Source organism: Syngnathus acus, chromosome 8 (genome assembly GCF_901709675.1).
Source record: "Syngnathus acus chromosome 8, fSynAcu1.2, whole genome shotgun sequence".
NCBI lineage: Eukaryota > Metazoa > Chordata > Actinopteri > Syngnathiformes > Syngnathidae > Syngnathus > Syngnathus acus.
The window spans coordinates 3,674,843-3,689,800 of NC_051093.1; the positions used below are offsets into that span (position 1 = coordinate 3,674,843).

A 14,958-nucleotide genomic window follows, 5' to 3' on the forward strand; every position below is an offset into this window, starting at 1 on the left:
GAGATTATTCAGACATCGAAACAAAGATCAACCCTCCACGCGACACACACACACACACACACGCACGCACACACGCAAGGCGGAGGTGAGCAGCGCGCAGCTCAGCAGCCTGCCTGCCGCGTGCCATGACTGCCTTTCACCATGCACTTTTGCTCTTTGCAGGTAAGTTTAACTCAAGTAGGGGGAAATCGAGAGTCGGTTTTATATCTTAAAACTAGTCAGCGAAAAATAACAGCCTGAATTGAGATAACTGAAATTTCTCTGAATGTATTTTTGAATGGGTGCTAACTCCTTGAAGATTAAAGCGATTTTGACCAATGTCTCAAAACAATTCCATGAAAAATGTCGATCAAGTGAGTTCATCGGACACATGGATTGCCATGGTTATTTTTTACTTTGAGAAAGTGGAGTGAGCTTCCTGGCACGTGTGGATTGGCTTTTGGTTTTGATAATGGCTTTTTAAAAACACCAAAATGACAACCCAGCCGTGACTGAAGTGCTATTGAGGGGGGTGTCTAAAAAAAAACTCTGAAACTATTCAACTTTGAAATCTTTACATTTCATGGCATATATGAGCAGTTGAGTACATGTAAAGTCACTTCAGGGTTCTCTTTGTTGACAAAAATGTCTTATGTTTGTGCTACCGCTCATTTCCAAGCAGTTCTTTAAAGTGTGACCTAAGTCTACTTAGGTATCGTGTCATAAAGTGTCAATCTGAGCTCTTCCTCTGCCATGTCGGTTTCAGCGGCTTCTGCGTCGGCACTCCCATCCCAGCGACCTAAAAGAGGTTTGCTGGAGCTGGCAGGAATCATCACTTGCAGTACGGGGAGATCACCTTTGGCTTACGTCTCGTACGGGTGCTACTGCGGACTCGGGGGCAACGGCTGGCCGCGGGACCAAGCCGACTGGTGAGTGTTTTTTTTTTTCGGCACACACTTTCAAGACCGCTTTAGACACTTGCTGTAAATATGGGTGTACCATATTATAGTGCTAAAAATATCCCAGTTGACACCCTATATATGACCCGCCTATACATTATGTGGCGCCCAGGGTGTGAATAAGCGCCTTTGAATCTCCAGGTTCCCAATTCCACAGCCAGATCTTAATTGCCTCCATCTTTTCGTGCTTTCTAACCTCAAATCTTCAAACTAACCACGCTTGTGACCACGCCCCCTAGCCAGACTTTAAAATAATGTGTCATTCCACCCAGCACTTTGCGAGCCTGCCTTAAACCTAAATTCGGTTGAACCCTCACACACGATAAATAAAATATTCGTTTTGGCCACAGGTGCTGCCACAAGCATGACTGCTGCTACGGCAGGGCCGAGAGTCAAGGCTGCAGTACCAAAACTGACCGCTACGATTGGACATGTGACGACAAGACAGCTGATTGTGGTATTGTTTTTTTTTTTCCTTTCTCCTTTGAGCAATAATTGGTCTCCTACCTTCAAACACACCTTTAAATATTTATCTAAAGGTGTGTCTGAAAAAGCAGACAATTGAAATCTACGTGAAAAGCTTCCTTGTTCTGAATAATTTGTCTTTTTCCTCGTGTGTCATCATTTGCAGATGATTTGACGGACGAGTGTGAGAAGATTTTGTGTAAGTGTGACCGAGACGCTGCCAAGTGCCTGAGAAAGGCACCCTACAACAAGAAATACACCCTGTGGCCAAATTGGTGGTGTGGCAACCACAATCCGATGTGTTCCATTTATTGATTCAAATCAAAATTTATAACGATGGAAGTAAATGTGATATATAATCAATGGCCACTAATTAACATAAACAGTGGTAATAGTAAAATTGGTCTTTTGGCTATTTGAGAACAGTGAGCAACTCTGGAGTTTCTATTTAAAATTTTTAAAAGTCTATTACATCACAGGGTGGTGTTTTTTACTGAATCACGCACCAAGCCTTAACTTTAATGTTTGTGAAGGATGGTGAATGGAAAATTAACTTCTTTGGTGTTCATTGGCCATCCTGTTTGTTTTTTCTTTTGGAAATTAAAAACAAGCAAACTACGTCAAGTTACCACAAAGTTGGAGTCGAGTCTATGAAAACACTTGTAAATATAAAACAAATGGAAAACATTAAGTCGGCGTTAACTGAGCGTGCCTTGTGCTGCAGCGTGATGATTCATTCTTACGCCACTGCGCAAATTAGTTAATTGCGTGCCAGTGATGAAATCAAAATATCACCGGCAACAATTATATAACTATAAGGAAACACTTTTTTGTAGGTCATGGCAGTATGTGACATACGATGTGCGGATGTAATTTGAATTTCAAGTGACGTCAGCAGCGCGACGCGGCTTTTTACAAAAAGATTGATCACGGGCTGACGAAGATGACGAAGGGCCACACGTACTACCAGCATCATTAGTGGCTTTGTTTCTAAGTGACACGGCGGCAGTGCCGGCTCTACGCAAGGGCTCAAACAGTCCTGGCCCAAACTTTTAGAAGTGAAAAATCCGCTGATAGAAACACACGTTAATCAGCCCCCCTCTCTTCTCTCAGCCTGCTGTCAGGACTCCGCGCCCCTCCGTAAACATCCAATCACTGTGAGTATGCAAATGAAGCAAGACGCTGCCGGAGAAGGTCAAGTTACAGTCAGCGCGGTAGGAGTTGGAAGAAGCAGTAAAAACTCCACCAAACTCGTCGTAATGACCCGTGATATAACTAATGATTAACGACAACTCAAATAATAGTTAATATAACATTCATATTATATGTACCCCCCCCCGGAGAGATTGCCACCTTATTGTGGTTAGGGGGTTTGCGTGCCTCAGTGACCCTAAGAGCAATACCAGCAGAAGCTTTAATCTTCAGGTGGGACACCCAAGCTGGACAGGTCTTAGTGTAGAGCAGGGGTGGCCAACGCGCGGCTCTATGGCTGGTTTCATGCGGCTCTTTTACGTTCATATCAACATCCATCCATCCATCCATTTTCTGAACCGCTTAGTCCCCACGGGGGTCGCGGGAGTGCTGGAGCCTATCCCAGCCGTCATCGGGCAGTAGGCGGGGGACACCCTGAACCGGTTGCCAGCCGATCGCAGGGCACACAGGGACAAACAACCATTTGCACTCGCACTCACACCTAGGGACAATTTGCGCTTGACGTCCGATTAGCAACCCCCCCCCGCCGGAAGAGAAGGGAACGCGCAGCGTTCGACGTCCCACTTGCAACCTCCCCCCCCGGAAGAGAAGGGAACGCGCAGCGTTGGACGTCCCACTTGCCCCCCCTACCACCCCCACCCCCAAAACTCTACACACTTGTTACCAGGCTTTGGCCCCATTTCACGATGTTGTCTCCCATTCACTTCATTTCTGCCAAGCTGCTTCTTCTCCTCCGTCTCGCATGTTGAAGACTTAAAAACCATCAATTCTGAAAACACTTAAAATCTCACAATTCCCCCCTTTGTTTTTTTTGTTTTTGTTTTTCCCTCCCCCTTTTGACCCATTCTAAAAAATGTGGCACTATGGTTAAAAGTAAAAACAATGTCCATGGTAACATACCCATCGCCAGCTGGACTTCGGTGTACCTCCAGATGCCATCCTGGCCTGGAATCACCAATTCTCAGTCCCTGAAACTCGACTGGCAGCATCTCACATGGCTGTATGAACAAAAGCCATCACCCTCCTGTAGCTGTGCATGCAGCTCTCCGGACAATAAACATCCATAATACCAAAAAATAAAATTCATAATGCTAAACAAAAAATAATCCACACACGGGCGCATGTCAAACGTATGAAATTGAAAACTGGAGCCTGCCGAGCCTGTCCTGAAAACGATCACATTTACAAACTCCTTATGAAAAGTAAGGGGTTAGTTGTTAATGAATGTTCACAGACATGACACAAAATTCTCCAAGACTGCAGTTGACAACCTGCAAAGTAAACACGAGTTTAACAAATGAAGCACAATCTGCTCCCTGGGTTGCTGTTAGAGGCTGCAATACAATTAGGTAAAACATCAAAACAAAGCAAGTCATCACAAGTTCCGTCACATACATTTTGTCACACTGTCAGGTAAGTCCCGAGTTGTTGTCATACACTGTCTTGGCTCAGAGTCTTGATTGTCAATGCTGGTATAGTCACGTCTGGTCATAATCTTGAATTGGGCCTTATCCATTAAAGTCTTTTGTTGTCAATGGTGCCCCAGAGTAATCCTAAACCCATATTTAGTCCAAAATTAGCCCTGATCAATCTTGCTTTTTCAAATCTGTAGTATCTTTATATTTTTCAGGTGAGAGGAATGTTATTCTCTGCTGTGATCACATCACCCCAACCTTGAATCATCTCCCATACAGAGCCGCCTTTTTCACATGTCCGCACGTCACTTTCCTCTCTTTTCATTTTAACCTAACTGATCGCGGTGGTGCCTTTATGGGCAGTCGGAGAAATCAACGCCAACAAAAAAAAAAAAATACATCCAGCCTAGTTAAGACCATACCAAAGACTATAAAAATGGGACCCATTGCCTCCCTGCTTGGCACTCAGCATTAAGGGTTGGAATTGGGGGGTTAGATCACCAAATGATTCCCGAGCGCGGCGCCGCTGCTGCTCACTGCTCCCCTCTCCCCCAGGGGATGGATCAAAATCACACGGGGATGGGTCAAATGCAGAGGACAAATTTCACCACACCCAGATGCGTACGTGACGATCATTGGGACTTAAAAAAAAAAATAAAAATAAAAAAAAAGTCAAAATTTGGGTGCGTATTATACATGGGTACAGGCTTTTTTCCAGCATTGACATGCCATTTTTAGGGTGCGTATTATACATGGGGGCGCGTTATACATGGAAAAAAACGGTAGTTGTCGGCTCCCCTTTCACGTGCCTGCTCTGCTCACAACACAACATGCCGCGCACTGCTCCCGGAAAGAGGAAGCAAGCAACAATGAACTGGATTTCAAAATAAAGTCGCGTCTAATGTCCGAGGTCAAAAACGGGCGATATCGATCGATGTTTACGTTTAGCATCGATGCCAACAAATCGTAGAGCATTATATCGATTAATCGATGTGTATCGATGAATCGTTACACCCCTAGTACTCACTCATCCCTAGTTTGTCATGACTCCTATTTCAGATTGCTTGCTATACATGTGTCACTTATATACATATAGTATATGGCAATGCAGTACTATTAACAGTTGTATATGGCATATACAATACCGTTCATTTGTTTGTACAGTAAATAAACCAGTTATGTAAATGCAACTGAAATCGCAGTATTTCATTGATATTTATTCTGCAGTTACACAACTAATACTGTAAATGCAACTGGAAAAATGCTTTTACAGTAAGTTACTGGTTAATTGCTGCCAGTTAATGACTGTAGATCTTACGGTAAATTTTTTACAGTGTGCAGAACGTGAGGATGAACTGATCATTTGAATCAGGTGTGTTTAACGAGGGAAACTCGGAAAACATGTAGGAATGCGGCCCCCGAGGACTGGAGTTTGAGGCCCCTGGTTTATTTCATCCTGCCGGAAATGGAAAATCACGTCACCCTTTTTGAATATTTGGTGGTGCGAACACAACAAGCTGATTTTTCACTTTTCTCTCCGGGACAGCTGGACTCGGGTCTCCGGCGGTGAGTGTAAGTGCGGTCCAAAGTCTGGCCTTCGGTGCCGCGTCACCCCCATGGTCTCCGTCCCGCAAATAAAATACGTATGCTGTATGCACACTTGCTCCATTTTTGCTCCTCTTATTTATTATGTTATTTGTTTATTATTTATTCATCACTCTTATTTATTCACTGTTTGTGCCTTCTTGTTTTTATTTGTTTGTGTTGTTTACTTGTATGTATATTGTGTGTACTATGTCTTGTCACCGTGGGATAGTGGGAACGTAATTTCGATTTCTTTGTGTGTCTTGGCCTGTGAAGAAATTGACAATAAAGCAGACTTTGACTTTGACTTTGATACGCCCATGTGGGAAGTCACGTGAGCGCCAGCCTGCTTGCTTCCGGTATGGTAAAACTGCAGCTACGCCGACCAGAGATGTCCAAAATAAAACATTGTCGTCGCCCTCTTCACCATCGTGCCTCCATCGTGCATCTTTGGCCCACTCGGATTCTGAGTAAGAAACAGGTGAGGAACCTCAGAGGTTACAAATGACGATATTTCAACTTTGTTCGGTCTGCTTGTTCACCCTCGACGCGGTTAAATATTAACATGGTAACGGAGCGAAATTGATGCGAAAGTGTAATTTAGCTGAAGTTTGACTAGCAAAAAGTCAACTTTATGTAGAGTTTGTCTTTGATTTTAGCCTGGATGGGGTTGGCCAATGTTGTCGCTGACGTCATGGTATGACTCGGACTTTTCCAGTCGGTCTAATCATTAGGATATCATGCTCAATGGTATCAAACGCTGCACTTAGGTCTAAGAGGATAAGAATCGACACCTTGTTTTCATCAGAGTTTAGTCTGAGGTCGCTGATTATTTTAGTAAGAGCAGTTTCAGAGCTGTGGTATGTTCTAAAGCCTGACTGACCTTCTCCAGGATATTGTTTTCTTTCAGAAACGAGTTTATTTGCACTGAAACTATCTTTTCAAGTATCTTACTAATGAAAGGAAGGTTGGATATCGGCCTATAGCTGGACAGTACATACCTACCTAACTCTACACGGTGCGTATCTTAGCAGTTGTTAATGGAAACCAGATGTGTCTGGCGCCAATGAGCCTACATTCCTGGACCAAGCCCCAAACAATCCCACACGAACCTGACCCGAACATGACCCGGTCACACTTATTTTATTATAAGCAGTCATGGCGTCTCTGTATATATCACAATGAACTGTAAGTAGTTTTCCTCCATTTTCTTTCAGCTGCCCGACAGACTCTCTTGGTTTGCCTAACATTGCTATTGTTTAACCATTCTGTCAGTACTTTTCCTTTTAAACACACCCGAATCGATGCTTCAACCCCAAAATTGATTCCACCTTGGCCAAGGCTTTGTTGTTAAAGTGTGTACCATTGTCAGAGCGGATCAAGGCCGGAAAACCGTGGGTAGGAATGTAATGTGTGATCAAAGCCTTGATCACAGCATAGGCTCGTAGTGCTGGCCGCCTGGTGTGGTCACCAGCGGACACATTAATTCATTTTTCTGCACCTCGGTCTGCGTCATCTGTCCCTGACCAAAATCGATTTGAACATGTCGCAAGTTAAATCGGAGAGAAAAAAAATGTCTGCATTGAAACAGCTGATATGCAAATTAGTTTTGACCGTTCACGCCTGGGACACACTGCCTGCATACGCGTGTGCGTGCGCTTCGCGTGTGTGTCCCTTACGTTAAAAGAGCATCAACGTTCACACAGAAAGTGTCTCTGCTGCAGCTCGTCAGAAATGGAGGTTTGGATTTACCAGCGGAAGAGACCGGCTGCAACATGATGCTGAGGCTGCGTCAGGAGTTGTTGTTCTGTGTGAGGCAGGCACCGCAAGCTGGATGAGCTTCTGTTGGAGGATGTCAGGAGCGATGGTGTTGAACGCCGAGCTGAAGTCCACGAACAGAATCCTCCATGTTGTTGTAGCTGCTGTGAGCACGGAATGCTGACACCATCTGGAAATTGAATAATCACTCCCTTCGGCCCACACAGGATTCTAGCTTCAACGGCTGACAGCAAATCCCTCCCCATCAAATTGATCGGAGTGTCTGTGGAATGGATATATTTGTGCCACAGTCTACACCCCGCCTGGGTGATCACCGTCTCAAGTGGTTTGGTAAAAGGCAGAGTTCGTGGTTTTCCCGAGAAGCCGACTAAAGTTGTTGTTTTCTTTGACAGTGAGGTTACAGGTAGGGCAGTGTTTATTGGTGAATAAGTTGCTCATGTGTCCACCAGCATCTGCACAGGTTTTCCCTCCACTGTCACATGAAGCATTGGCTCCGCCGGGCCACTGCTTCTCTGGCTTCCCGGGCAGCCCTATTCAAATTGTCCACACCAGAGATCATCATGTTGGTAGTACTGACCTCCGTGTGTTTGTGGCTGTAGCCAGGGCCGTCCACCAGATGGAGCTGTTGCTCCCTGTTGCATCGGCGCCCCGGGTTGGCGTAGTGGGCCTCCGGCTGGGCGGGTGGCTCCGCGCGGCCGATATTGTGGGCATCCTCTTGCCCAATGATCGGTTTCGCCGCAGATGAAGCATGCGTTGGACGGGTCGGGTTGGTATGTCATCCTGCCCGGGTAAGCGGGTGCACTCCCTCCCCGGCCTCTGTATCCACCCCGGAACCGGCCCCTCCCGCGCCCCACCACCTGAGGACCCTGTGACATTTGCATTTCCTTTTTCTGTGATTTTGACTGTTTAGCTTCCCCATGCATCTTTCCCAATTGTAATTTCAACAACTGTTTTGTAATGCGCCTGTCTCGTTCTCAACTTTAGCTTGTGACTCAGTGAACATTCTGCAGTGATGCAAAAGATGACGTTTAAATCGTGCTTCGGCACAAACCAGAATGTCAGGGTCTGCTTCTTCACGTCTGGCGGAAGTCCATCCACTAGCGCCGTCCGGAAGAGCCGGATGGCGACCTGTGGTTTCAATCCAACTTTCCACACGTTACATAATGTTGTGCTGGTGACATTTTCACATCATAAGGAAACATAGTGGGTGCCAGATCGGTGGGTTGTGGGAAAGTCAATTTAATGTTTTCAAACAGGGGCGCTGCTACTTGTGGCAAGGGCACCTCCCTCCCCAGTCTCGCTGTGCCTGCTGCTTCCTCAATCGCCTGCAATTGTACTTGAGCATGCTCCTGCCAACATCTGACGCATGTCACCGAGTGTACAGCTCTGCCCAGTCATCAGAGCCAAACATTTGTTCAGCCACACTTTACCTCCTCTGTGAAGTGGGGGCATTTTTTCCATCATCGCAGTCACATCACGGAGCACCATAGTGCTGGCCGCCTGGTGTGGTCACCAGCGGACACATTAATTCATTTTTCTGCACCTCGGTCTGCACCTCGGTCTGCGTCATCTGTCCCTGACATCTCCGCAGATGGTCCGGATCCCGCCTGACCACTACATTCACGTGCTGGACCAGAACACCTGCATCGCCCGTGTCGAGATTGGCCCGCAAACGTACCACTGCCTGGACAATGAAAGGTGAGAGGGCACGCCCGTGTGCTGACATCCCTCAGTTTTGCTCACGCCATGTGACTCTTGTAGGGTTCCGTTCGCGCCCGTGCCCATGATAGTGGTGCCCCCGCGCCACTACTGCGTGGTTAAGCTCAAGCACGCTGACCTGGACATCCGTCTCACCGGGAATCCCTTCCCGCTTCACCCTGGTGAGAAGATCCAGCAGGTGGGTTGGATGTCCAATTGGTCAAATGCTTCTATGTGAAATTGTCAAATCCAAAGCTACCTGATTTGTTTGCTTTTTTTTTCTTCAGGACGTGACCCCCCTGCAGGTGGTTCACCCCAACACAGCGCTCCGTCTGCAGGCGCTAATCAACTTCATGGACGGCACAGAAAGACGCGTGGCGGGAACCGAGTGGCTCTTTGAGGGACCCGGTGAGCGCTTTTGGGAAACCCCCCACAGACTCAAGACTGAGGAGACATAGAAACGCAGACATAGTTGTTGAAGTTCAAATCGGGTTTGGGTTTGGGAAAAAAATGTTTTTTTTTTTTTGTCTTCCTCGTCAGGCACGTACATCCCGAGGAAGGAGGTGGTTGTCCTGGAGACCATCGAGGCCACAGTGATCGGCGAGAACCAGCCCATAAGACTGCGAGCGCGCCAAGAGGGCGTTGACCGCAGGGGAGTGCTCCGGGTTACGGGTGGGACACGCCTCCTTTTTTTTATCTCACTTCCTGTTTGTTTGTGGTGGCTGGAAACTTCCAAGCCTGACCTGGCGCCCGTCTTACGTTCAGGTGAGGAGTGGCTGGTGAGAAAGGCGGGCGTGTACCTGCCGGGCGCCCACGAGGAGGTCATCGACATCGTCAACGCCTTCCTCCCGACGGACAAGGTGCGCTTTTCCCGCGCTTGTCGAGTTCAAACTTGAAGCTGACGGTGTGACGGGTGACCTGCGCACACGGTCGGGGTGTTCCCCGTCCACAATTAGTGGACCGCGGGACACCATCATGTCCTCTGCCCCGCTGTACCCGGCCGTCTGCTTGGCCAATTCATCAGCCGCTTGATTCCCCCTAGCCACTAAGGTGTCAGCTTTGGAGTGACCAGGCACTTTGACAATGGCCACCTCGCTCGGGTACTTCAACGCCTCAAACAACTGCAACATCAAATCCTTGTGCGCAATCTCCAGGCCTCTGGCCGTCGTGAACCCATTCTGTAGCCACCCTACCAGATCAATTAAAGCCGCCGACACCGCATAAGCGGAGTCAGAATAGATGGTCACGGCTTCCCCCTTGCATTGTCGTAAGGCTAACACCAGAGCAAAGACTTCTGCCGCCTGGGCCGAAGGGCGGGTGTTGAGCGTCATCACTTTAAGATGCTGGAAGGAACCATCCCTCCTCTCGACCGCAGCCGGCATTAGCCAAATCAATCACGGTGAACCACTGGTAGGCAGGGTTCAATGATGCAAGGATTCGGTGCGGGTCTGGCACGGGAAGAACGGGAGTTATAGTGACATCATTTACTGCTCTCAGATCATGTGCCATGCGCCATGTTTTCCCATCAGCTTTCTGGACTGGCCTTAACGGGGTGTTCCATTCGGAAAACGACACTTCCAACACTCCTGCATCCCAGAGGCCGCACAGAGTGTCTTCCGTGCCTTGGTCCGCCTCACTCGGCCAACGATATTGGGGTCGTTTGATAGGCTGCGTCTCATCCATTTGGAGATCAATAGGGGCCACCGAGTGACAAAACCCGACATCAAATGGACCTTGGGACCACAAGGTGTCGGGCAAGGCCGCTAGCATTACTTCAGCGTCCTCATGATCAGTTAATTCCCTGCCATGTGTGCGAGATACCAACATCATCTCCGGCAGCCCTGAGTCTACCATGGGTTGTTTAATTTGGTAAGCTTTCTGAGACTCTGACCAGTACAAATTTAGGGATGTGTGTTTTCCGCCAGTCGGTTTGCAGCAACAAATTCAAGATTCAAGAGTTTTTATTCACCATGTTTGAGCGTGCCAAACAAGGAATTTGACTTCGGTAAATCACAGCCTCTGTTCAACATTTAGGTGACTAACAACACTCAGGACATGTGAAAATGGCAAATATTCTCAAACATCCCCTGATCTTAAACTCCCAAAAGGGCAAGGAAAAACTAAAAACTCCAGCTAGGGGAAATGAGAAACCTTGAGAAGAGACCACAGATGGGAAGGTCCCTTATCCAGGATGACCAGGCTGCAATGGATGCAGAGAGGACACATAGTACAAACAGTGTAGACAAATTCAAGAAAGGTGTGGAGAGCAGGATGTTATTGCACAGTAATGACTCTGAGACTCTTAAGAGTGGTGTGAGTTCATCAGAGCAACAGCCTGGGGGAAGAAGCTGTCTCTGTGTCTGCTGGTTTTGGCGTACCGAGCTCTATAACGCCGTCCGGAGGGGAGTAGTTCAAACAGATGGCAACCTGGGTGAGAAGGGTCTGTAGAGATGTTCCTTGCACGTTTCCTGGTCCTGGACAGGTACAAGTCTTGGATAGATTCCAATGATCTTTTCTGCAGTCCTGATTGTCCGTTGCAGTCTGTGCTTGTCTTGTTTGGAGGCCGATCCAAACCAGACAGTGATGGAGGTGCAGAGGACAGACTGGATGATGGCAGTGTAGAAGGTCTTCAGAAGCTTTCGCGGCAGGTTGAACTTCTTGAGCTGTCTCAGGAAGTACAGCCTCTGCTGGGCCTTCTTCCGGACAGAGTCTATGTGGCCGGTCCATTTCAGGTCCCGAGAGATTGTGGTTCCCAGGAACTTGAAGGTGTCTGTGGAGAGAATAGTATTACTGCGGATAGTGAGGGGTAAAAGTGGTGAAGGGTCACGCCTGAAGTCCATTGTCATCTCCACGGTCTTGAGCGGGTTCAGCTCCAGGTGGTTTTGGCTGCACCAGTGGACCAGCCGCTCCACCTCCTGTCTGTACGCAGTCTCATCACCGTCCTGGATCAGTCCAATGAGAGTGGTGTCGTCTGCATACTTCAGGAGCTTCACAGGAGAGTCACCTGAGGAGAAATCGTTGGTGTAGAGAGAGAAGAGCAGTGGGGAGAGGACGCACCCCTGAGGGGCTCCAGTATTGGTGGTCCGGGTGTCAGATGTGATGCCCCCCAGCCTCACACGCTGTCTCCTGTTGGTCAGGAAGCTGGTGATCCACTGACAGGTGGAGGCAGGCACCGCAAGCTGGATGAGCTTCTGTTGGAGGATGTCAGGAGCGATGGTGTTGAACGCCGAGCTGAAGTCCACGAACAGAATCCTCCATGTTGTTGTAGCTGCTGTGAGCACGGAATGCTGACACCATCTGGAAATTGAATAATCACTCCCTTCGGCCCACACAGGATTCTAGCTTCAACGGCTGACAGCAAATCCCTCCCCATCAAATTGATCGGAGTGTCTGTGGAATGGATATATTTGTGCCACAGTCTACACCCCGCCTGGGTGATCACCGTCTCAAGTGGTTTGGTAAAAGGCAGAGTTCGTGGTTGTCCCGAGAAGCCGACTAAAGTTGTTGTTTTCTTTGACAGTGAGGATACAGGTAGGGCAGTGTTTATTGGTGAATAAGTTGCTCCTGTGTCCACCAGCATCTGCACAGGTTTTCCCTCCACTGTCACATCCGCCGGGCCACTGCTTCTCTGGCTTCCCGGGCAGCCCTATTCAAATTGTCCACACCAGAGATCATCACGTTGGTAGTACTGGCCTCCGTGTGTTTGTGGCTGTTGCCAGGGCCGTCCACCAGATGGAGCTGTTGCTCCCTGTTGCATCGGCGCCCTGGGTTGGCGTAGTGGGCCTCCGGCTGGGCAAGTGGCTCCGCGCGGCCGGTATTGTGGGCATCCTCTTGCGCAATGATCGGTTTCGCCGCAGATGAAGCATGCGTTGGACGGGTCGGGTTGGTATGTCATCCTGCCCGGGTAAGCGAGCGCGCCAAGAGGGCGTTGACCGCAGGGGAGTGCTCCGGGTTACGGGTGGGACACGCCTCCTTTTTTTTATCTCACTTCCTGTTTGTTTGTGGTGGCTGGAAACTTCCAAGCCTGACCTGGCGCCCGTCTTACGTTCAGGTGAGGAGTGGCTGGTGAGAAAGGCGGGCGTGTACCTGCCGGGCGCCCACGAGGAGGTCATCGACATCGTCAACGCCTTCCTCCCGACGGACAAGGTGCGCTTTTCCCGCGCTTGTCGAGTTCAAACTTGAAGCTGACGGTGTGACGGGTGACCTGCGCACACGGTCGGGGTGTTCCCCGTCCACAATTAGTGGACCGCGGGACACCATCATGTCCTCTGCCCCGCTGTACCCGGCCGTCTGCTTGGCCAATTCATCAGCCGCTTGATTCCCCCTAGCCACTAAGGTGTCAGCTTTGGAGTGACCAGGCACTTTGACAATGGCCACCTCGCTCGGGTACTTCAACGCCTCAAACAACTGCAACATCAAATCCTTGTGCGCAATCTCCAGGCCTCTGGCCGTCGTGAACCCATTCTGTAGCCACCCTACCAGATCAATTAAAGCCGCCGACACCGCATAAGCGGAGTCAGAATAGATGGTCACGGCTTCCCCCTTGCATTGTCGTAAGGCTAACACCAGAGCAAAGACTTCTGCCGCCTGGGCCGAAGGGCGGGTGTTGAGCGTCATCACTTTAAGATGCTGGAAGGAACCATCCCTCCTCTCGACCGCAGCCGGCATTAGCCAAATCAATCACGGTGAACCACTGGTAGGCAGGGTTCAATGATGCAAGGATTCGGTGCGGGTCTGGCACGGGAAGAACGGGAGTTATAGTGACATCATTTACTGCTCTCAGATCATGTGCCATGCGCCATGTTTTCCCATCAGCTTTCTGGACTGGCCTTAACGGGGTGTTCCATTCGGAAAACGACACTTCCAACACTCCTGCATCCCAGAGGCCGCACAGAGTGTCTTCCGTGCCTTGGTCCGCCTCACTCGGCCAACGATATTGGGGTCGTTTGATAGGCTGCGTCTCATCCATTTGGAGATCAATAGGGGCCACCGAGTGACAAAACCCGACATCAAATGGACCTTGGGACCACAAGGTGTCGGGCAAGGCCGCTAGCATTACTTCAGCGTCCTCATGATCAGTTAATTCCCTGCCATGTGTGCGAGATACCAACATCATCTCCGGCAGCCCTGAGTCTACCATGGGTTGTTTAATTTGGTAAGCTTTCTGAGACTCTGACCAGTACAAATTTAGGGATGTGTGTTTTCCGCCAGTCGGTTTGCAGCAACAAATTCAAGATTCAAGAGTTTTTATTCACCATGTTTGAGCGTGCCAAACAAGGAATTTGACTTCGGTAAATCACAGCCTCTGTTCAACATTTAGGTGACTAACAACACTCAGGACATGTGAAAATGGCAAATATTCTCAAACATCCCCTGATCTTAAACTCCCAAAAGGGCAAGGAAAAACTAAAAACTCCAGCTAGGGGAAATGAGAAACCTTGAGAAGAGACCACAGATGGGAAGGTCCCTTATCCAGGATGACCAGGCTGCAATGGATGCAGAGAGGACACATAGTACAAACAGTGTAGACAAATTCAAGAAAGGTGTGGAGAGCAGGATGTTATTGCACAGTAATGACTCTGAGACTCTTAAGAGTGGTGTGAGTTCATCAGAGCAACAGCCTGGGGGAAGAAGCTGTCTCTGTGTCTGCTGGTTTTGGCGTACCGAGCTCTATAACGCCGTCCGGAGGGGAGTAGTTCAAACAGATGGCAACCTGGGTGAGAAGGGTCTGTAGAGATGTTCCTTGCACGTTTCCTGGTCCTGGACAGGTACAAGTCTTGGATAGATTCCAATGATCTTTTCTGCAGTCCTGATTGTCCGTTGCAGTCTGTGCTTGTCTTGTTTGGAGGCCGATCCAAACCAGACAG

At 48.7% G+C, this 14,958-nt stretch overlaps 2 protein-coding genes across 3 annotated transcripts; both read left to right on the forward strand.

Moving 5' to 3' along the window:
• The first annotated feature begins 29 nt into the window (after positions 1-29).
• On the forward strand, positions 30-2,248 carry zgc:92162 (group 10 secretory phospholipase A2). 2 transcript variants are annotated; one of them, XM_037257656.1, is made up of 4 exons: positions 30-162; positions 737-908; positions 1,289-1,395; positions 1,570-2,248. In XM_037257656.1, the coding sequence occupies exons 1-4, from the start codon at positions 126-128 to the stop codon at positions 1,716-1,718; spliced, it is 465 nt and encodes a 154-aa protein (XP_037113551.1). In that variant the 5' UTR covers positions 30-125; the 3' UTR covers positions 1,719-2,248. The 2 variants fall into 2 exon arrangements, with proteins under 2 accessions (XP_037113551.1, XP_037113552.1); XM_037257657.1 differs by having other exon boundaries at positions 48-162; positions 746-908.
• A 6,736-nt stretch (positions 2,249-8,984) lies between these two features.
• On the forward strand, positions 8,985-12,952 carry LOC119126210 (major vault protein-like). Its single transcript, XM_037257345.1, has 7 exons — positions 8,985-9,091; positions 9,155-9,290; positions 9,379-9,499; positions 9,632-9,763; positions 9,857-9,951; positions 12,669-12,769; positions 12,811-12,952. Exons 1-7 carry the CDS (start codon positions 8,985-8,987, stop codon positions 12,950-12,952), a joined length of 834 nt encoding a protein of 277 aa, XP_037113240.1.
• The last annotated feature ends 2,006 nt before the right edge of the window (positions 12,953-14,958 follow it).